The sequence below is a fragment of the Culex pipiens genome, chromosome 3 (assembly GCF_016801865.2).
Source record: "Culex pipiens pallens isolate TS chromosome 3, TS_CPP_V2, whole genome shotgun sequence".
In the NCBI taxonomy this organism is placed as follows: domain Eukaryota; kingdom Metazoa; phylum Arthropoda; class Insecta; order Diptera; family Culicidae; genus Culex; species Culex pipiens.
The window spans coordinates 74,419,368-74,442,359 of record NC_068939.1 but is presented as its reverse complement, the minus strand read 5'-3'; the positions used below and the strand labels follow the sequence as shown (position 1 = coordinate 74,442,359).

General features: G+C 34.0%; 1 protein-coding gene across 1 annotated transcript in view; it reads left to right on the top strand.

The window, feature by feature from the left end:
- The first annotated feature begins 6,157 nt into the window (after nt 1-6,157).
- The window catches only part of LOC128093370 (uncharacterized), a 63,745-nt gene continuing 46,910 nt past the window's right edge, over nt 6,158-22,992 (top strand). The window contains exons 1-2 of the mRNA XM_052709910.1: nt 6,158-6,307; nt 6,528-6,771. Of these exons, the coding sequence (XP_052565870.1) occupies nt 6,158-6,307; nt 6,528-6,771 (394 nt within the window). The remainder of the gene's footprint in view (nt 6,308-6,527; nt 6,772-22,992) is intronic.

Sequence of the window (22,992 nt, the reverse complement as noted above, 5' to 3'; positions counted from 1 at the left end):
GACAGAGTAAATATGGAATAACAGACTAATTGTAGCATTTACAACTCATAATTTGACTGTTTTCTTCCACATAATTATAACAGAATATTTGGTTGCTCAACATTATTCCATAGCATTTATATACAAATTTACAGTTTTATTTATTGACAGGGAATTCACTAAAATTCAATTCTGTCGATAAGAACGTATTCGGAGAGCCCAAATCTACCATTCCTTGACAAAACTGAAGCGTTAACAAACATCAACTTCAAAATTGTCGATTTGTGTAATTATTGAGAATACTTTTTGCCTTCCGGAAATGGAAACAGTAGAAGCTTTTTGCTAATAATGTAAATATTATATCATAACTACTCATATTTGTAGTTTAGGCAAAGAACCATTCAATATAAAACAAACCCTTGCATGACAATCAGTAGATTTATCGTTGTTTCCATCTCCAGATTTATGTTTAAGATATGCGTATAGTTACCTGTAAAGAGAAAGAAAATAAAAAGAGATTAGAATTTAGGCTTGGTTCACGGTATGAAAAGTTTTGAGAAATTACACATTTTTGATTGATTAATTTAAATCAACCGGTGAAAAATTAACAATTCACCCTTTACACAACAACCTCGCCTTGAGGTTGGCTTCGATCTATATAAATTCGCCAATAATCCTTTTTTTAAGCAGTTTTTGAATTTTAAAAAGCATTGGAAATAAGAACTCTTAATATTTTTTGAAAATTTTACGGGTTTGTCTTGTTTTATGTGATTTTGCCAATGCACAGTGGTCCAGATCGCAAAATTAAGTGGAAAATGGATTTTCCGAAAAATGGTGACGTTTTGGAGCTTGAGAAGAGTTGTTGCAAATGGAAAGGGGCAACTTTTGGTTTGGTTGAAAATTAGGGTGGTTCACGATTAGGGTGATTTTGAAAATCTAACTTTACAGGAATATTTTTGGGATTTTTTTTTGTCTTCTAGAAAGTTGTTGGGCTGGCCAATTCAAGCAACTTTGTCGAAGACACCAAAATTTTATCTCGTAATCTACGCCTTCTACGACCAAATTTATAGAAAGCATCTGAGCAAACCTTCAAGAATCAGTTTTTTTGACGTGCCAATTCAGGGTTAAGTTTAAGAGAAAAGTGATGTTGAGAGCACTTTTAGAGCTCTTAACATCCAACATTTTCATTTTTTGACAAGTCAATTTGGAGTTAAGAGTCAAAAGTTACAGCGATTTTAAGGTAAAAAAGATGCAAATTTAAAACTTAAATATCTCGAAAAGGCGCAAGCCAAATTTTAAGCGCCAGGTTGCATTTGAAAGAGGAGATCCAGCACTACAAACGCTGAAAAAATCTCAGGGGTGTTTTTCTTCAAACTCGAGATATCTTCATTTGAAAAAGTCTAATTTTCAAGGGAAAACCTTATGGGACCACCCTAACGAATTTCGAAAATTGTCCAAATATATGTTTTTCCATGTAATTTTGCCCGCTGAATCTGAATCTGCCCTCAGAATTGACCCAAAGTGTCAAAAAATTGGTTTTTGGTCATATTTTGAGTTTAAATGATAATTTTACATGGAAACCCAAAATATGACCAAAAATCGATTTTTCGACACTTTGGGTCAATTCTGAGGACAGATTCAGATTCAGCGGGCAAAATTACATGGAAAAACATATATTTGGACTATTTTCGAAATTCGTTAGGGTGGTCCCATAAGGTTTTCCCTTGAAAATTAGACTTTTTCAAATGAAGATATCTCGAGTTCGAAGAAAAACACCCCTGAGATTTTTTCAGCGTTTGTAGTGCTGGATCTCCTCTTTCAAATGCAACCTGGCGCTTAAAATTTGGCTTGCGCCTTTTCGAGATATTTAAGTTTTAAATTTGCATCTTTTTTACCTTAAAATGGCTGTAACTTTTGGCCCTTAAGTCCAAATTGACAAGTCCAAAAATGAAAATGTTCGTTTTTTAGAGCTCTAAAAGTGCTCCCAATATCACTTTTCTCTAAAAGTTAACCCTGAATTGCCACGTTCAAAAAACTGATTTTTGAAGGTTTGCTCAGATGCTTTTTATAAATTTGGTCATAGAAGGCGTAGATTACGAGATAAAATTTTGGTGTCTTGGACAAAGTTGCTTGAATTGGCCAGCCCAACAACTTTCTACAAGACGAAAAAAATCCCAAAAATAATCCTGTAAAGTTAGATTTTCAAAATCACCCTAATCATGAACCACCCTAATTTTCAACCAAACCAAAAGTTGCCCCTTTCCATTTGCAACAACTCTTCTCAAGACACCAAAGCTCCAAAACGTCACCATTTTTAGGAAAATCCATTTTCCACTTAATTTTGCGATCTGGACCACTGTGCAATGTTTTTGAAAAAAGTGATTTAATTACTTTTGAATAAATCACCTTTTCAAAAACATTCGCAAAATCACATAAAACAAGACAACCCGTTCAATTTTCTAAAATCTTTAGAGTTCTTCTTTCCAATGCTTTTCAATTAGTCTCTTTGTCTACTGAAATTTCCTATATTATATTAAATAAGTAAGCAATATTTTTTTTTTACGTGTCCCAGACTATGCCTCTACGCATGTTTTTAACACTTTAAATAGAAGAAAATGTAAAAAACAAGCAAAAAAGTGACTGCAAAAACACGAAAAAATAGAACGGCAAAAGGTAATGGTAAGGAGGTGTTAAAATAAGCCAATTACTATCAAATGCAAACAAAAACTAAACTTGATAAATTCAAATTAACCCCTTCCCGCCCAGAGAAAAATCGAGATTTTTTACGTTTTTCGCCATTACTGAACCGACTAAATTGGATGAAATTTAAATACTTATATGTTAACATTCTATATAAACTAATGTAGGTTGAACCAGGATGAAAAAATGCATGGTGGCAGAGAAATTTAATTTTGAACACAAAAATTAGTGGTGCTCTGGAGTAACCATGAGTATTAGAGGGTTAAAAAACTAAAAATGATACTAGAAAAACAAAGAAAAGAAGTACTGTTTTTCATAGAACAAAAGTTGCTCAAATTACCTCCTAAACACTGGAAAAAAATATAAAATTGAAAAAAAAAGAGAAATAAAAATCATTATTGAATCAGTTATGTGACGAATTTATTTACTTCATGAAACAAAAAAAAAGGAAATTTTATTGAAATAACAGACATAGAATTCATTTGAAATTACTTTTTTTGCCACAACAACCAATTAAGTAACATGGGAGAAACAGAAATTTAATAAGAAACTTGATCTGCTGAAAATTCCTTTAAACCTGAAGATATTTTTAATTCTTTTCAATAATTTTTAAAACTTGGACCTAGCTGAGAAACTAATTTTAACTATTCTTAGTGTCAAATTATCTATAGAATCCGATAATGCAGCCTGTTTTCCGTTTTAACTCATTTTCATTGCACAAATGTTCAACTTTTTTTATGTTTAATTTGACGGTTTCCACGCGAAATCGACCATAAAAATACGATTTTGAACCGGACCATTTCCGATCTTAATAAAACTTGCTGGATCGTTTGTCCTACTCAAATCAACAACTCCAGTGCACTCAGTTTAGTAATTCACAATGGCATTTGAATTTCAGGAACCACTCGAAAACGCTTTCGCTCCAACTTGGTGTCTATGGAAGAAAAGTGGAAAATTGTCCGCTCTTTCGAATGCTAATGGCAAAATTTGAATCAAAGGGTGTATTCAGCCTGATTTTCGAAGAAAATTTAATTTTTGGCTGTTTTTTGATCGAAAATGAAAGTTTCGGCTTTTGGAAATATTTTTAATGAAAAGAGCGCACGATTTTCGTTAAAACACACTTTCGATCGAGTTTTTGAACATCTGCTTCAAAAGATATGATTTTTTCAATTTAAACGTAATTACCAATAATTTAAAAATTAAAAAATTCCTAAAATTCAAATGTCAAAAATATTCCTGAAAAGTTAGATTTTTAAAATCACCCTAATCGTGAAACCACCCTATTTATCCAAATCAAAAGTTGCCCCTTCTCATTCGCAACAATTCTTCTGAAGACACCAAAGCTCCAAAATTTGATAATTTTTCGGAAAATCTATTTTACACTTAATTTTGCGATCTGGACCACTGTGCAATGTAACGTTGATTTAATTTCAAAAGCTAGAGTATGAACCTAAGATCCTCTATATTTACTTATAGCTTTAAGAAAAATGTAATTACAAAAGCCGACTCGGTCCTAACCAAAACCTAAATTTTGTTACCTTTATAATTCAAAAAATATTTCACGTATATCGTAAAGCAATCTTTCACTTTTTTACTCTCTTAAAAAAACAAATGTTCAGTACAAAATAAAAATGATGTATTGACTTATTTTTTTCATCCATATAAGCATTTTTGTGAAAAAAATCCACGTGGTTTATGGATGGTTCCCTACAAGAATTAACGATTTAAAGCATTTCCACTAGTCACCACTAGTCACACAGTGCAAAATCATGTTTTGTGTTTTGCATTCATATTGGAAAAGAATTCTGAATGTTGCATGTCAAAAACAATTACAGCTGTAGAAACTTCCATCATCAATATCAACATTAAGCAATGTATCTACTTAAGTTCTGCGTTGAAACACTGAGAACAAGAGCAACTGGCATGGTATTCTTGGCAAACACGCACACACACATACACTCTTGAAAACACAAAAACAAAGCATAAATCTTGATTGAACATGTGAGATTAGCATAATTGATTGTACACACACTCCTCCGGAAAGGCCGCCGTCGACACGTGTGGCGGGGCACTGTGAAATGGATCATGTAATTTTACATTGAAATTCATGTAATTTTTTTTTCTTGTTTTGATTGAATTAACTTATTTGTTGTCAAACTGAGTTTTCAATTTGAAATTAAAACCAAAATTTTTCAGTGTATAACCAGCTCAAAACACCTGCAACTTCAGTAACCACGTCGCCTCAACATGTTCCGGTGCGAAAGTTCACCGAAAGGTGCAACATTCGATACCAATTTACAACCTAACCTAACCTCTCTCTCTGTCTTTCTCTTGCCGCCCACCTCCCAGACTTTTCGGAAACTTTTGAACTCATTTCCACCTTCCTTCTCAAAACCGTTCGTTCCAGTAGTTAGTGTAGCAGGGAGTAATCCACTTTCCAGCTCTTTTGCAATTTGTGAGCAGCAGCTAATTAAAACGAGGTTCCTAAAGTTGCGGAAAAGGAAGAGGAGGGGGAAGGGGTCAAACCAGCCAGGAAGTTCAAACTTAGCATAAACTTGTTGTTTTTCCAGTGAGTTTGATCAAGCTGGAAACGAGGAAGGCGGGAGGGAGGGTAAGTAGTTGTTGCTCGTGTTGCAATCCTGACCTGACAGGTGGTATTAATTGCAGTGTTGATTCATTTGTGTGTTTTTGGTGTGTGGGGGGAGATATTGCTAAGGTGATGGTGAGAAACGAGTTTTGGAAAGTTTAATTACTTGCAGGAAGTTTAGCTTGAATTCTGGCCAGGATCATGATGGAGTTCAGTGGGTATAGACGTTTTTGTTGCAAATTTGAATCTGAATGTAACAAAACATTTTTCTTATTTTAAACTATTTTATTTTAAGTTGGAGATTGCAAAATAAACACTCTAAACAACTGTAACGAGTACATATGGAGTAAAAGTACAGTCGGTATGATTGGAGAGTAGAAATACCTAAACTGTATTAAACGTACACGCCGCAGAGTAGAGCTTTCTTGCTGAGTGACCTTTGCTCATTCCTTTGGTCACTCAAATGCCGAGTACCTTTTGCGCCAGTTATCCCAAAAGCTTTCCGTTCAACCAGATGGCCGAGTGGTTTAAACTTTGCTCTTGAGGTGAGCCAGCACAGGAGATCGGGGAGAGCCAGCCGCACGAATCTCGCGAAGAGTTTCGCGTTTTCGCGGTTCGGGGGTGATGAGATCGCGGAGGTGGTAAAGCGGTCCAGGGGAATGACAAGCTATTGTCCAGGGTTGGTAACCGTGAGAGGGAACGGAATTCGGAACTGAAGCCTCTCATAAGTCTCGGCGTTCTGATGACGCGCCCAACGGTTCACTTTGAACAGTTCCGCGGAAGAGGCACCAGTGGCCCTCGATTGTGCGCGTCTCGTGATTAAATTCTAGTTTAGCGAGATTAGTAGATCGATCTAGTGCCGTGTCGTGTGCGTGTGTGAAGACCGTGTGCATGTGCGTTCCAGAAATCCTGCTCTGCATCCACCGCCACGCTCGTCAAAGACGGCCCGATCTACCGGGGACCAGCTACCGCTTCGATCCGGCCGCAACGCCCACGCCGCCGAAGGCCAGCGCTCGCCAAACCGCGCTCGGCAGCGGAACTGTACGGCCACGCCGTAACAGGACAGCAGCAACCGTCACCGCAGCGTCCTTGAAGTAACCGCCATCGCGATCAGCATCCGCCATCGCGATCGCCAACCGCCATCAACCTAACCTGGAAGGTTAGGAAACCACGTGAGTGAAGAGGGAGAGAAGTCCGGCCTCGAAGGCGGACACGCGAACCGGCAACCAACAACCAGCTAACCAGCGTTCCAACCGAGCAGCAGCAGCAGATCTTCAAACGTAGGTCGTCGAGGTTCCCTCGCAGGTGCGACCCACCACGTGCTCGAGTCCCGTCCGGTGTTAACCGGAGAGCAGCAACAGCAGCAGCAGCAAGTGATGACGTCGTAGACGCCGTCCGCAGCAAGACCACCAAACCACCGAGTTTCTCCGAAACCGTCGACCAGCGGCAGAAGAACAGGTATCGAGACGACCACGTGATCGTCGACCGCGAACGCCAAGCAAACCGTGAGTAAAAGCATGCTTAAGTGATAAGTCCATGGCACACTTTTCGCCCGCTACCAACCTTACCAACTAGTAGCGCGGCGCCGCGTCTGTCGAGACTGTTCCGACTCGCCTAAAATGAACACATAAAACGCACATAGCACACACACCTAAACCGGAAGAAGAAGAGAGAAGAAGGAAGACAAACACACGGTAGAATCTGAACTGAAGTAACAGGATCACAGGGAAAGGAAGAGGGGAGGATCGCCGGCAAACACAATCGTACGTACGAAAACATGTATGACTCACTGTAAATAAACGAACACAAAACACTACAAATGTTTTTCCGCTGCACTTAACCTAGACACACAGTAGCTATAAAACAAACACTTATGCTAGGGTGACCGAGAGAGTCGACTCATGTTTTGATTCGCGACCGATTAAATAAATGTAGATTTTCTTTCCTTATTCTATTTTACTTTATTTTTCTACTGGAGTCAGGGCTCCGAATCCCTTGGACTATTGGCTATTTTTCTTGCAGAACTGTTTCAGGTGGACTGTTGAAGGCCGCAGGTGATGAAACACGCCCTGAGGTCTCCAGTCCGTTTCCGGTTTCTTTTTCAGCTACCCTTCCTGGGTAGTGGCTTGGTACGCTAGTCGGAGTACCTCCGACGCGTTTTACACCCCCACAGAACTCCCTGTCCCGAAACGGGATTACTGAACCCCCCTCGAGAGGTCTCTACGGCTGGGCAAACCGACAAACAGGTGGATGGTCTCCTTCTGGAGTGGCGCTTAAGCCATCTCACTTAACCATAGGGGAGTTCGATAGGCTGGCGGGCTATACAACTAACAAATTCCGCTTTCATTTAGACTTGCCAGAAAAATCCTGCCAAAACACACGTACCTGTATAAATTTCACTAAAACCACACACGCTCGAGTCACAACTCAATTTAGTCCTCACCCAAAGTGCTCTCCAACTACAAATTAAGCATACTTTCCACCTAAAAACGAGACAGAGAGAAGGGTAAAACACCAACTAACCCAGGTGTCTCTTGTCAACTCTGCACGTGCCAGCACACCCACCAAGCTCCCACACCAACTGAGCCACCAAGCTGCACCACAGAACTCTCTGTCGACGCTAACGAACGCAAAATCTTGTTAAGAAAACACCGCATTTTCCACTTTTCCCAAACTCAGCTGCGTGCCGCCGCCGGTTTGAATTAACCTCTTCTGTGGCGCAGGAAATTTCTGCAACACAACTTTTTAGGTCCTCAACGCCGCCGTGGGGTGCGTGTGCACTACGTCATCCGCTTATTGTTATAAATTGTAAAATTAATTTTCAGCAATTTCTCCGGCAATTTGCGCTCCTGCCCTTGCTGGAGTTGTGATGGATGGGGCGGCGTTGAGAGGAAAAACTTATCCGAAGAAGGTTGTCACGTAGAAGAAAAAACGGTAAAAATGTTTAAAAAAATAAATAAAAAATATATACCGTAAACCACGGTGTCATTGAGAGGATTTCAATTTATATTTGAATAATTATTCAAATGGCAAGACTATTTTTTATGATTTATAATTGTAAAACATGTACTGGGCTGGACCACACAATGTCCATGTATGCTTATTTTCGAAAAAGATTTTTTCAATGGTGTTTTTAAAAAAGTTTCGTTGAAAATTGATATTTAAAAAACAAGGGTGATAGTTACTGTGTTTCTAACAAATTTGAGCCTAAATGTGAGCAATTTGAATTAATTACGTAAAAGTGGTTAATAGTAAGGTTTCTTTTTATGTTTTAATTGAAAAAAAAAACAATTAAATGTTTTTTTAACCAAGTTTCTAAATTTTTAGTAAAATTTATATAAATTTGAGGATAGGTTTATAAAAGTTCCAAAGTTCATTACAGATTATTTTTTTAAATATAGAAAAAATAGCAGTCAAAACTAATTTTGTGGCATTATTCATACACAGAAAAATATGATGGTAATATTCATCAGGAAATGGTGAACATTCACGCGATTCTGATGAATTTTCATCAGGTTCACATGTTTACACATTTTTTAAGTAATTTTTTTCATAAATAGAGGTAATATACTATGAACCAAAATTTCAAGCTTCAGAAATTGAACTTTATTTATGTGTTATTTACTAATTTTCCAAATTTACTTACAAAATTGTTCTACTGAATGCCTATAAATCTGCAGATATTTTTGATTTCAGTTTGAATAACACTGAACCTAGAAAACTTAGAAACTAGTTCTAGCTGTTGTTAGGTAAAATTGTCCAAAGAATCCGATGATGCAGGATATATTTTTAAACTGTTTAAAAATCTGCTGAAAACTACTTCTTGAGGTACTTTGAACACTTATCTACCAAACTTAGTTTGATTCTTTACCATACTGATTTCATTTGAGCCGTATTTTTAATTTTGCAACAAAATCTTCAACCTATCAATCAATGTCACCCTAGTTTACGGTACCGTAAACCGCGGTGTCATTGATAGGATTTAAATTTATTTTTGGAATATTTCCAACTGGTAAGGTATGTCTTAAGATTATTATTTTAAAAACATTTACTGGGGTAGTCCACACAAATTCCATGCTTTTTTTTTTTGAAAAAACAGTTTTTTCAATAGTACAATAGTGAAAAAAAAAATTACACTAAAAAATCTTAGTTTGGATCCCGGGGTGGCTTTGATAGTCATAGTTATTCTTGTTAAAAATCAGATTTAAGGTGTTCTAATTTTATTTTTACGTCAAATGTCAAATGCCAAGGTTATTTTTTTTGTTTTTATGAAAAAAAATCAATGTTTATATTCAGTTAATTTAGTAAAGATAAAATTGTTAAAATGTCAGAATTTTTCCTGAAATTGAAATGAAATGAAATTTATTACATTTTAAACGGATTTCGAAGCACAAATCAAAAGTTTTCACATTTTATACGGAATTTGTTCAACTGAAAATTATTATAAATTTTGAGAATTTTTGAATTATGTTTCAAAAACACATAATATTTATTATTTACAAACTAATTTCAACCTTCTTTTTGTACCTGTCCAAAGTATCCGAAAATGCATTGCATTATCCAATCAAAAATTATGTTTATTGAGAAAATCATAACAATTTGAGACGAACAAGATAATGCAATTCATTAACATTTTCTTAGTCATAGTAAACTAACTTTTCAATCTTTTAAAATTTTTATGAAAAGTTTTTCTTGAGGTATTTTTAACACTTCTCTCCTTGGCCAGTATGTTTCCATATCATTCCGTACGTATTTAATATGTACTCATCATTTTGTCACTCCGGCTATCAATATAACCCTGGTTTACGCTAAAAGGAATCAAAACAACCGTTAAAAGGTATTAAAACGCAAAAAATATGTAGAAAGTGGAAATCAGAAAAAAATAACATTAATTTGATGTTATTTTAAATTCATTTTATGTTTATTTCAAGTTTTTGTGTCCCTTTTCCCATTCAAAATTTTCTTTGAAAATAAGAAATCAACAAAAAGATTTTTTTTAAATAACAAAAACCCCTAATAAAAGATTGTTATTCATTTTTCCTAAAATATAAATTTTGGGCCAGAGAACGGAAAGAACTTAAATCAATCATTTTTTCATTCATATTTAGAATTTTTTTAACAATAGCATGAAAACTAATTTATTTATTTTTATTAAGGCCTCAAATTTGTATTATAGAGCAGTTATCCCAAAAATTATGCTTTTTGTAATTAAATCATTTTAATTTTTTATTTGGATGAAACTGATTTTTTTAAGGGGACAAAAAATACCAGCTTTTGAGCTAAGTTGGTCAAATCTTATTTGACAGTGTTCCCATATTTTTCGAAAAAATCATGATTTTTGAAAAACGTTGAAAAAGTTTTTTTTGTAAAATAAATTTTGCAATTGAAAAGTACTTTTAATTAATTTTGATATTTTGCATCTTTTTCATTTTGCAGCAACTAAAAATTGATTTTAAACCACGTGGACACTTTAGGGGGGAGGGGAGGTTTGGAGGATTGTCCACACTCCATACAAAAAAGGTTTTTTTTTTGTATGGACAATGACCAAACTTGAAATTTTCTGAAATGTTTTTTTAGAAAAGACCTTCAAATTTGTAAGATACGATAACGCAGAAATTATGTGTCCGATTTTCAATGTTTTAATTTTTTTCGAATTTTTACTTACATTTGAAATAATTGAAAATAAATGTTTTCGGACCTTTTCAAATGTTAGGATTTATTTGAAAATTTGAAAAAAATATGTTCAGAGATTGTCATGCTTGGTCATGACTATTAAAAATAAAAATGTCACTTTATCAACAAAGAATCAATTTTTAGTTGAACTATAAGAAATTCATGTTCAGTACTTTTTTCCACTTTTTTTTTTAAATTGTGATTTTTCTGGAAAATTTGCAGAAAATACGATTTTTTACCAACTTGTTTCATAGCGCATTTTTTTCATCTGAAATATATCCATAAATTTTAATCAAAACAAGGGTTTTTTTTTAAAGAACTAAGCTATCTTTTATGCAAACTCCTAAGCAATACCTACAACTTTGTCGAAGACACCAAATCACTCTGAAAATCCGGTCTCAAGGTACAGAACATGGACAGCTACCAAAGTTGTATGAAAATTTGTGTGGACAAACTAATGATGCAAATGAGGCCACTTAAACATTGATAATATTGATAAAATATAACATTTTTGAAACAATTTTAGTTGCCCTATTAAATTTAACCTATTTGTTTTAAAAGTTAATAAGGCCGATGCAAATATTTAAAAAAGTTTTTGTCCCTCGGCCCTGGCCGAGGTCAAGGGGGGGGGGGCAAAAAAATAAAAAAATAAAAAAAAATAAATAACAAGCCATAGTCTTCACATTTAAATGAAAAAAGTGTTTTAAAATGCATTTTACACTAGTTCAGTTGTTTTGCAATCATTAGTTTTCAAAAAATCTAAGATCTGACAAAAACAAAAATTGTATCGAAATAAAAAGATTTTGCATCGAAAATTTTCAAAAAATCTTAAGATTTTTTAATAAACCCAAACATGGTAAAAATGATTTTAAACGCAGGAGAATGTATTTTAATTTGATTTCAGCTGGTTGCACTTGAATTTTCATTGAAATTTTGAAGTTTATTGTAAAAATATTTTTTTTGCCCCCCCCCCCCCGATTTTTCAGGCCAATTTTGGAAGGGGGGGGGGGGTGACAAAAACTTTTAAAAATATTTGTACCAGCCTAATTAAGACATGAACCAAGGACAAAAACAGCTGAAATGTAAACTGTAAAAGGAACAACAAATTTCAAGGAAGATTAATATGAGTTTTTTAACTCGATACTTTATTTTTTATATTTTTTTAAAACAAATAAATAATTATTTATAGCTGGTAAATTATATCGAATTGCAAAAAGACACAAAAAAAAATTTCATTTTGCAACTGTGTTGTTCAATGTTACGTATCAAAATTCCACTTTGTAAAATAAAACCACGCAAAATCCTTAAGCCTCATCGTGCCTCTTCAATGCTTCCTTACGTTAAAATGTGTCCCTCCCCCTTAAACCTCCTCACCCTCATATTCCTCCCAACCCACTTTCCAAGTGGTTTTCACCGTCACCAAATTTACTCCCGACATAATTGTGCCAGCTGGGAGAATATCCCGTTTCAAGAAGGATGAAACCGACTCGCGATTTCGCTTTAAAATTTCAAACTTCTGTGCAACAAACAGCCAAAACGTGAACTACGGTGTCCTAGCCGGGAAAGGGAAGAAGAATTAGTCGGTTGGGGAGGTATTTTTAAGCGGGGACTTATTCATCTTCTTCTTCGTTTCGCTTCTTGCGCTGGGAAAATGAGGTGGAAAGCAGCTTGGTAGGTGGGGGGAGACCGCTACTGATAAGCAATAACTCGGGGGGAGGAAAAGTGCAAAAGTTGCCTGAAGGGAAAGAAAAATGATACACAAGTTTGGTTGGGGTGGGGTGGTTCTTGAAAATTTTTGATGTTTTTTTTTAAATAATCAATTTGATTTAAAAAATACCTAATAAGGAAAAAAATCATTTAATAAAAAGCTTGTGAAATTTTCGTTCGTTATATAAATTTATTTTACAAGAAAAAAAAAAAGATTATTTGGAAAAAAAACTGGCAACTCTGATGAAGGTTTTGAGTGCTGAAGTGAAACTTTAAATCACCTTTCAGCATTTAAAGCTGATAGAAATTCTGAGGATTATTTTAGCCTACAATCCTGATCATTTTTGGACCGAATTACAAATAAAATTTGAATTAAGTATTTTGGCAACTTTTCCATTACTATTTAGGATTTATCAATATTGGCAACACTGTCCTAAGAAATCGCTACTTCCGATTGTTTATTCCACTTTTTCATTTTTTGCGAAATGACAGTTACACCTTATTTCATAAAAGGAGTAGGGTTTTAAAGCATCATTTCGGCATTCTGGGAACACTGCCAAGGAGTTTTAAGTGTTCAGGGTATAAAGTCTGAGCAAAGCAATTATTTTATGACTCTGATTTTTTTAAAAATAATTAAAGAGCCACCCAACCAGTTTCAAGAACAGAAACACCAAGTGTTTCGGTGGCCTGAAAAAGGAAGAAAATCGTCTGCCACCGATGAAAGGAAGAAGATTTTGACTCCTCCGCTAGTCGTGGAAGGATCCTGTCGGAATTTGTTCGGAAAACCCAAGTGGAACACTCGAGTGCGTGTGCTTTGTATAACCATGACTCAAAAGGTAAAAGATTCCTGGAACGGGAAGGCTGGAGAAAGTTTTATTGGTGAGATTTAGCCAGCGGGGATAAGGCGAGATTTATAACAATGACAGCCCCAGCCCTAGCTTGGCTAGGAATTTTCTTAAACTTGGTGTGCTGGATTTATGACCGACATGGTTGGGCCAGAAGCCCCTCAAGACAGATGGATGCGGTGATGGTTGATGATGGGAGCTTGGGCGAAATATTCCTGGGAATTGTGTGTGATGATATAATTGCAAAATATGTTGAAAGTGTCAGGAATTTGCTGAAATTTTACGGATTCGATTGTTCTGCCAATAGATGGCATAGTTTGATTTCATTACTGTTGCATGCAACTTGTACTACTTAAAGTTTAGAAGTTGTACGCAAGTTACATCCTGTTTCATCTATCCGCCGCTAGATGTCACTTTTCTTTAAAGTTAAGTAGGTACTCGCTTTCAAAAGCATAAGCAAAATGATTTGGGTGAAATTCTGCGTAACAATGTCGGTCTTTTCTTCCGCTACAGAAAATCTTTCTATTCAATTACTTTCAAAAGCCGCTTTTATGCCTTTCCATTCAATTTCTCGTTAAAATTATTCATTGTTTCCTTGAGATTTCCTTCCTGTAGCCTACAAGTTTCAAAAAGGAAGCAAAACAAAAGGAAGCAAAACAAAAGGTCAATGTCACAGGGCTTTGCCCCTCGTTTAAATTCACGATTCCCCGAAACGACCCTCTAAAAATTGCTTTAATATGTCCTAAAAAATAATAACGAAACACGTCGTACCTCGTCCAGAATTGACCCAGTCCGCAGAATTATCCTGACCTGTGTGTGTGTGTCATGTATGTGAGTGTGTCTGTACACCAATTTTCCACGTTTCCCCAATTCCAATAACAATAACGATTATCATCACCATCAATTAACACCGATAACGTGCAGTGCAATTTTATACTCACATGAGTTGTTTGCTTGTATGTGTGTGTGTGTGTGTGCGCGATAGTGGACAACGATAGACTGTACGAATCCTTTTTCGCTTTTCCTATTCCCGATCTTATTTCCTCCTTCACTAACCTAACTGGGAAAGGGGGTCGGGGGGAACCACAGGACATGGCTCCGGTTAGGGTGGTTGGCTTGGCTTGGCTGTAGGTTTACTGGGAAAACGATTATGATGTCGCAATCGAAGGGCGGTGAGGGCGATAGAATACAATTATGCCATTAGTATGCATGAGTGTGGTGTGACTGGAGGGGAGGGAAGTTTGCGATGTTGGAATACTAATCGAAACTGGATGTTGTTACTTTGAGCTTGGGATTTAAATTTAATCAATTTTTTAACGAAGTATTTTATTTAGATCCGTAGGATTAAAAGTTAATAGAGCAACAACAGGTTCAAAGTATTGAAATAGATGTGAAATAAAATTATGACAAATAAATCCAACCAGATCTAGTGAAAACCAATAAAATCCATCTATAAAATAATCACTTTGAGTTTGCTAAAGACAGCTAAATTCGGTTGAAATGGCGCGGAATTATGATTTTTTGAAATTTTGAGATTTTTCAGACCACATTAAAACGGCATAGGTCATCCTAATGGCCAAACAAAAAATACGGGTCTAATTTTTTCGGCCTAGGAACCCCCAGTCCAATTTTTAGCCCAATCGGACTGTTTTCGTGGGGAATTGCCGTAAATAAATCTAAAGAAATCATACTAAATAATCCAAAGAAATCTCAAGAAAACTAAACAAATCTAAAGAAAGGAAATAAAATCTTCACACGGAGAAAAAAAATCCTAAAATTGTGAATATGCGTTCATGAAAATGAGAACCACGAACAAAGTTTTCAAATTGCATGGTACGTTGCTGAAATCTATTGAAATCTAAAAAAACCTAAAAAAAACCTTAAACAAAATCTGAAGAAATTTTAAGAAATCTAAAAAAAACTTCGAAAATCTGAAAAATCTAAATAAATTTAAATAAATCTCAAAAAGCTCAAGAAACCTTAAAATTTTTAACAAATCTAAAGAAATCTAAAGAAATCTAAATTAAATCTAAAGACGAATAATGAAATCCAATGAAATCTAATAAAATCTAGTGAAATCTAATGAAATCTAATGAAATCTAATGAAATCTAATGAAATCTAATGAAATCTAATGAAATCTAATCAAATCTAATGAAATCTAATAAAATCTAATTAAATCTTACAAAATCTAGTGAAATCTTATGAAATCTAATGAAATCTAATGAAATCTAATGTAATCTAGTTAAATCTAATGAAATCTTATGAAATCTAATGAAATCTTATGAAATCTAATGAAATCTAATGAAATCTAAAGAAATCTAAATCAAATCTAAAGACGAATAATGAAATCCAATGAAATCTAATAAAATCTAGTGAAATCTAGTGAAATCTAATGAAATCTAATGAAATCTAATGAAATCTAATAAAATCTAATTAAATCTTACAAAATCTAGTGAAATTTTATGAAATCTAATGAAATCTAATGAAATCTAATGAAATCTAATGAAATCTAATGTAATCTAGTTAAATCTAATGAAATCTAATGAAATCTAATGAAATCTAATGAAATCTAATGAAATCTAATGAAATCTAAAGAAATCTACAGAAATCTAAATTAAATCTAAAGACGAATAATGAAATCCAATGAAATCTAATAAAATCTAGTGAAATCTAGTGAAATCTAATGAAATCTAATAAAATCTAATGAAATCTAAAGAAATCTGAAGAAATCTAAGAAAATCTTATGGAACATAATGAAATCTAATGAAATCTAACGAAATCTAATGAAATCTAATGAAATCTAATGAAATCTAATGAAATCTAATGAAATCTAATGAAATCTAAAGAAATCTACAGAAATCTAAATTAAATCTAAAGACGAATAACCCAAGTAACAATTTAAGTTTTAAAACGATCTAGAAGAGATTATTAAGAGTCGTTGGCCAAAAATGGTTATAAAACATTTTAGTCCTACATGCTGTATTAAACACGAGTTTAAGCTGAGTTAAGTGCAAAGTGGACTATTTTAGGAGGTTATGAAGATCAATTTTCAAGGATGTTTTAAAACGATATAATCTAGCAGATAAGTTTTAGCAATGTCTTCAAAGACTCTTGCTGAATTAAATAAATCTTGTGTAAATGATAAATGGTTTTGGAGTATCCTGGAAGACTTCTTAGCGACTGAAATAAATCAAGATATAAATGGAACAGCTCTTGAAGAAAACCAAACGTGCCTTAACTAGATCTTATTGAATTCAAAAATATTATCATCAAAACCATTCTGTCTTATGGTGTACCCTACTTGATAAACAAGTATTAGAAAATTATACAAGACAAAAATTTACAAGGAAAATGCTATATTGAAAAATAAAACATGCATAATTTAGTGAACATATCCAAAAAGTTCATGCCATTAAAAAATGATCGAATAATTTTTCAAGATGCCTCGAAAAAATACTGCTCGCCTTGTTGAATCTTTAAATAACCTACAAGATTTTCATGCCAAAATACGTTTAATTTCTGATATCTCTCAAATATTCAACATGGCTGCGATTTTTTGCCCAATTTCTTGCCTCTCAATATGGCGAAAATCGTTAAACCATTCTTTTCTTGATTAAAACCATGTTAAATGTAATTATTCTAAGCATGCTCTTGGTGGGGACTTCTGGAGAACTGTAGGACTTGTGAAAGACTTGATATTGCTTTAACCAAGGCTAAATCACACGTTGCACTGGCCGTAGCGCATGCTTGTATCGATGGTGGAAAATAGATCCGGGTAGTGAAAATTTCTGGACCAACACGGGAAAAGGGTGGACAAAAATTTCGACTGTGTAGCTAATTTTCAGGTTCACATTACTCGGACACTCAAACAACAGCAATCCTCTCCAGCTTTCTTCCGCAAAGGGGATTTAGATGAGTAGTTACCTGTTGTCTAAGAACTTTAATAATAATTGTTCCAAATTTGCATGCGCCCTTTTTGATTGTTGCTGTAGATTTGATCATAATTTTCTCTCTAAATAAATAAACACAATAATAGCTCTGTTTTTTATTCATATAACATTAACAATACTGCGGAAAAACATACTACATGACAAAACGTATTCCAAAGTGTCAATTATTTGGTTTGGCTTTATTTCGTCACATATTCTATATTTCACTTTATCATGAACATGATCATGGTTTTCGTCACTTTTTCTTTATTTCACATACACATTTACAACGTTTGTCATAGGTTTCATCCGCCACAGAAAAAATAATCACAAATAACACTTTTTATTCTCTTATTAATCGATCACCTAACCTCTAAACTGCACTGAACAAACTGAGCGTAGCAATACATGCAACAAAATATTCATGGTTTTAATTAAGCCATTTCTAAAACTGAAGAGTTTTAATCTTATCTTCAGGAAGCCGTTGTGAATTTAAAACATTCTTGAACAAATCAACTTATTCTTGGACAAGAAAATGCCGTTTTGGAAGTTGAAATAGTTAATTTGAACGCTAGTCAAGTTAATAATTTTAAAAAAAAACACATTTGCTGCCTCGTTAGTTTTCATCCAATGATGGATTACGAATCAGCATAGACATTGCACAACACTAATTTTCTTCAATCCTCAGAAAAAATCACAAACTAGAGACGGCATGGTTCGACTGCTCCTTGAATAATTTTAACCGCAAACAAATCACTTTTCGCTTTAAATGGTTTTCACAGAGATAGCAACAATAATGGTAACGGAATTTTTATTTCATAATCTGTAAATTCACACAAAATGTCTCCTGCAACTGCGTTGCTGCTGCTGCTCCATGATTGAAATGTTGCTTTTGACAGCTAAAGTCCTACGGTTTTGGAACATGCAACTACTAGCACAATTGGTTTTAAGATGGTTTTATTTGAGTCACTAGAAGAATGCTTGAAAATCTTATTTAAACTAATAAATAAAACTGTTCCGACAGTCTTGAAAACCTACTAGAAAAGTTTTCAAGATATCTTGAAAGAAAAGCGATGATAGAACTTGATAGGATAATTCAAAGTTGTTATAAAACTTGGTAACATTTTCCAAAGCTTTAATAAAACTTGTGAAGAGTATTAGGCAAATCGTTTGTTACTTGGGAATGAAATCCAATGAAATCTAATAAAATCTAGTGAAATCTAATGAAATCTAATGAAATCTAATGAAATCTAATGAAATCTAATGAAATCTAATGAAATCTAATGAAATCTAATGAAATCTAATGAAATCTAATGAAATCTAATGAAATCTAATGAAATCTAATGAAATCTAATGAAATCTAATGAAATCTAATGAAATCTAATGAAATCTAATGAAATCTAATGAAATCTAATGAAATCTAATGAAATCTAATGAAATCTAATGAAATCTAAAGAAATCAAAAGAAATCCAAAGAAATCTAAGGAAATCTAAGGAAATCTAATGGAATATAATGAAATCTAATGAAATCTAAAGAAATCTGAAGAAATCTAATGAAATCTAACGGAACATAATGAAATCTAATGAAATCAAATGAAATCTAATTAAATCTAATGAAATATAACGAAATCTAATGAAATCCAATGAAATTTAATGAAATCGAATGAAATCTAAACCAACTTAAAAAAAATCACAAGGAATCAGACATTTTAAGAAATCTAAAAATATATATAAAATCCTTTAGATATGTTTAAAATCGATATGAATTTTTTCTAAGTTTCAAAATGAAGGTCTATTTCGATAAAAGCTTAAAACATAAATTGCATTATTTAAAATTTATTTTAATTTGAAACACTTAGAAACTTTACAAAGATTTCCTTTTTTAACATTAAAAATCGAACCAATAAATGCTGAGCTATTGACACTTGAAAAATTAAGGATCATTGGAAAACACTCAGAAAAATCAGTTCTTCCTCAATTTAAATTCAATACAAAGCTCTATCTTAATCATTTGTCTCATTTTCAAAACATAAAATTATAAATTGTAGAGTTTTATGAATTATTTATACCTGTTTGAGACAAATTCGTGGCTATACTTCTCTGTATCCTGAAAGTTGCCTTTTATTGGTCCTCTAAAACATATCAAGAATTTAAAAAAAATACAGTTTATGGGTAGCTCAATTTTTTTAAGTTTTTTAATCAACTGTGTATTTTTTCAAAGTTGGACTTTTTTGTGAGCAGTTTTCATCATAAGAAATATAAAAACTTAAAATTTCATGAAATTGGTCAATTTCGGAAATAGTTGCTCTCCTCAAATATTTGTAAAAAAAAAAAATTAAAAATATATTGTAAGCAACTTACATAATGTAGCTTATTACTTGGACTGATTCCACATGAAAATTAAATGATAACAACGGATCAAATTGGTCAGGTTCTTTGGTTAAAACAAATTAACCCGCATGTTTTGTTTGGCCTCTAGGGTGGTTCTAGCCACGTTAGAGTGGTCCCAAATTTGGCAATTTTCAACGATTTTCGCAAAAATCTTATTTTCAAAATGTCAAAACCAAAACAAAAGTCTAAAAGTCAAATCGAGGGAGGAAGAGAACAATTTCATAAAATAAAGTTAGTATTGGCTTATGATTTTCAAGCAAAAATAATTAAGAATTTGAAAAATCTAGCCTAAATGTTTGTTTTATTTGTATCTTAACATGAATTTGACCACTTCATCGTTAAGTTTGAAGAAAATTGAAATGAAATCATTGAAAAACATGCAATAAAAGATCGCTGGTGTCATTTCTGCGTCAAATGAGTGTTTCATGCAAATAATCTTTTTCCAAAACCCACTCAAAATCATCCGTACGGAATCCTATGCATTTGTATTACCCATCGTCCAAACTCTGCTCTCTCCGCCCAATAAAGCAATAACGTTTGACAAATTATGACATTTGGTCCATAATCACCCCGCACACTATCACACACATACGTCACGGCTTGTCTAAAGGTTATTTTTATAAAATTTGAATGAACCTCGGTAATTCTTTCTGGAGCTTGTTGGGGCAACTGTCCCGAGTCAGGGAAACTGTTGATCGAAAAATTCTATCGGTAAAAATTGATTTTATCTCATTTTGAAGTTTTTATACAATATATTTAAGAAAAAATCATGAAAAAGTTTTAAATAAATTGCTATAATTGTGATGTTTTTTGTTGTTATTTCATCAAAACATCAGTTTTCCCTAAACATGTCTTCAATATCCTACATCATAGAAAAATGTTTATCTTGGTCGTCAGTTTCGATAATAGCTGCAAAATAGATTTTTTCCTAGTTTTTTTCACAGATTCAACTGGAAACATCAACTTTATTCGTGTTTATCAAAACTGTTTACGTGGATTTGTAGCAAATTTCATGCGTATTTTTCCTTGAAAGCCTAATTAGTCACTTTTCTTTCACAAACCGGATAACAATAATTGGATGAAACAATGGCAAGTAATGGTTAAAAATTTTTTTTTGCAAAATCGAAAAAATGCCCATTCTGACGCGGCCGGAACCACCCTAATGACCTGAACTATTTTGGGTAGAGAATCCCGAAAATTTGAAGCCGATCCGAACACTTTAGAGTTTGGCCATGCCGTTTGCGTAGGAAATTGTTGTATTAGAACACCGTAAATACAACATTTTTATTCAACAATACACTTAAGTCGTTTAGCAGAATTTTGTAAAATGTTCAATAATTTGTCAACATGTTTTTTTACAAATAAAAAAATATTGAAATCCAACTCAGGACTTTTGATTTGTCATCCTGAAATTAATTTAAATAGTAGTAGGACAAAAAGGGAATAAATATCACAGAATTTTAAAATTTGCAGCATTTTCTCTACACTAAAATTGTTGTAACTTTTCAGAGATTTGATGTAGTAGCATGTTTATTCTGCAAATTTATTCTGGATGTTATTTGCTACAAATCCACGTAAACAGTTTTGATAAACACGAAGAAAGTTGATGTTTCCAGTTGAATCTGAGAAAAAACTAGGAAAAAACCTATGTTGCAGCTATTATCGAAACTGACGACCAAGATAAGCGTTTATCCATGATGTAGGATATTGAAGACATTTTTAGGGAACTTGAAACTGATGTTTTGATGAAATAACAACAAAAAACATCACAATTATAGCAATTTATTTAACACTTTTTCATAATTTTTTCTTAAATATATTTTATCAAAACTACAAAATGAGATAAAATCAATTTTTACCGATAGAATTTTTTGATCAACAGTTTCCCTGACTCGGGACAGTCCCCCCAACAAGCTCCAGAAAGAATTACCGAGGTTCATTCAAGTTTTATAAAAATAACCTTTAGACAAGCCGTGATACATATCCATAACCAAAATGTGGAGACGCATGATGATGATGCTGCGAGCGAGAGAAGTTTCGACGAAAAGTGTAAGAAAACTCACATAAATCCTCCGTCTGATTTGCACTGCTGCAATTTGGCCTGCTTGAAGTTCACGTGTGTGTGTGTGCAGAGGGAAAAACAGTCTCTCGCGTGGAAAATCGGACAAGGAAAGATGGGTGGAAAAACTAGTGCCATCTGCCCGTGTTCGTGTCTGTCTGGTAAGAGGGGTGTTTCATGTTGGGAGTTTCTGAAGGTGGAGGCCATTCATGAATTACGTTGTGATATTTAGAGGTGAATTTGATATAATTGTTTTTCAATATATTTTTTTTTAATTTTTGGTCAACAATTTTCAAAGAGAATCATTTTTTATGAAACTTTATTATTTTTAGGTTAGGTTTTGGCTTTCGGTCTGTTTGGGGAATCAAAACACTTGTATGTTCTCTTCATCCGACGTTTCGACCCGTTTTGGGCCTTTTTCAAGGAATCTAGGGGTAGATTTATTGGGTAAGGCACAAAAAACATAAAAAATGTACACTTATGCTAGGCTTACCGAAATGGGAGTGTTTGTCGTTAGGGGATGCTCCGTCAAGCACAGAACTGTCTGGTAGCGGGGTAATCTATAGTTTCAGAAAACAAATAAATATTTCTAAATCTACAAATATTTTTCTCTCCGTGCACTCACGTTTCAGCGAAACTGGCCGCTATCCGGTATTCGCTCGTCATACGGGTTCGTTTCCACACGAAACGCGAGAATTTTTGGGGCACGGATAAATTCGACACTCTTTCTACCATTGGCGCGCAAACTATGGCAATAAAACTCATTCTAGTGTGTGAGTGTGTTAAGGTGTTGGCATTATGTGTTAGTGTGTGTGTTGTCCCTACTGTTATTGTTTTTATTTATTTTGTTTTGGTTTTTCTTCCTTGTGTATATGTTCTTAATCTCGTTCAAAATCCCGGCATATGCAGCATGCAGATTATCCGTGTCTGTCCGCTTGTTGACAGTATGTTGTGTGTTTTTAATGTGGCAACTCTCCAGGATCGGTAGATTGGCCCCCTTCATTGACCGATCTACAATTCGTACGGAGTCGATCCCGAACGAGTGGTCCATAGCTGCTACGTGACTCGTCAACGCCGACTTCTCTTTTGCCCAGCTGATCTCTGCGTCTGTGTTTGTGTAT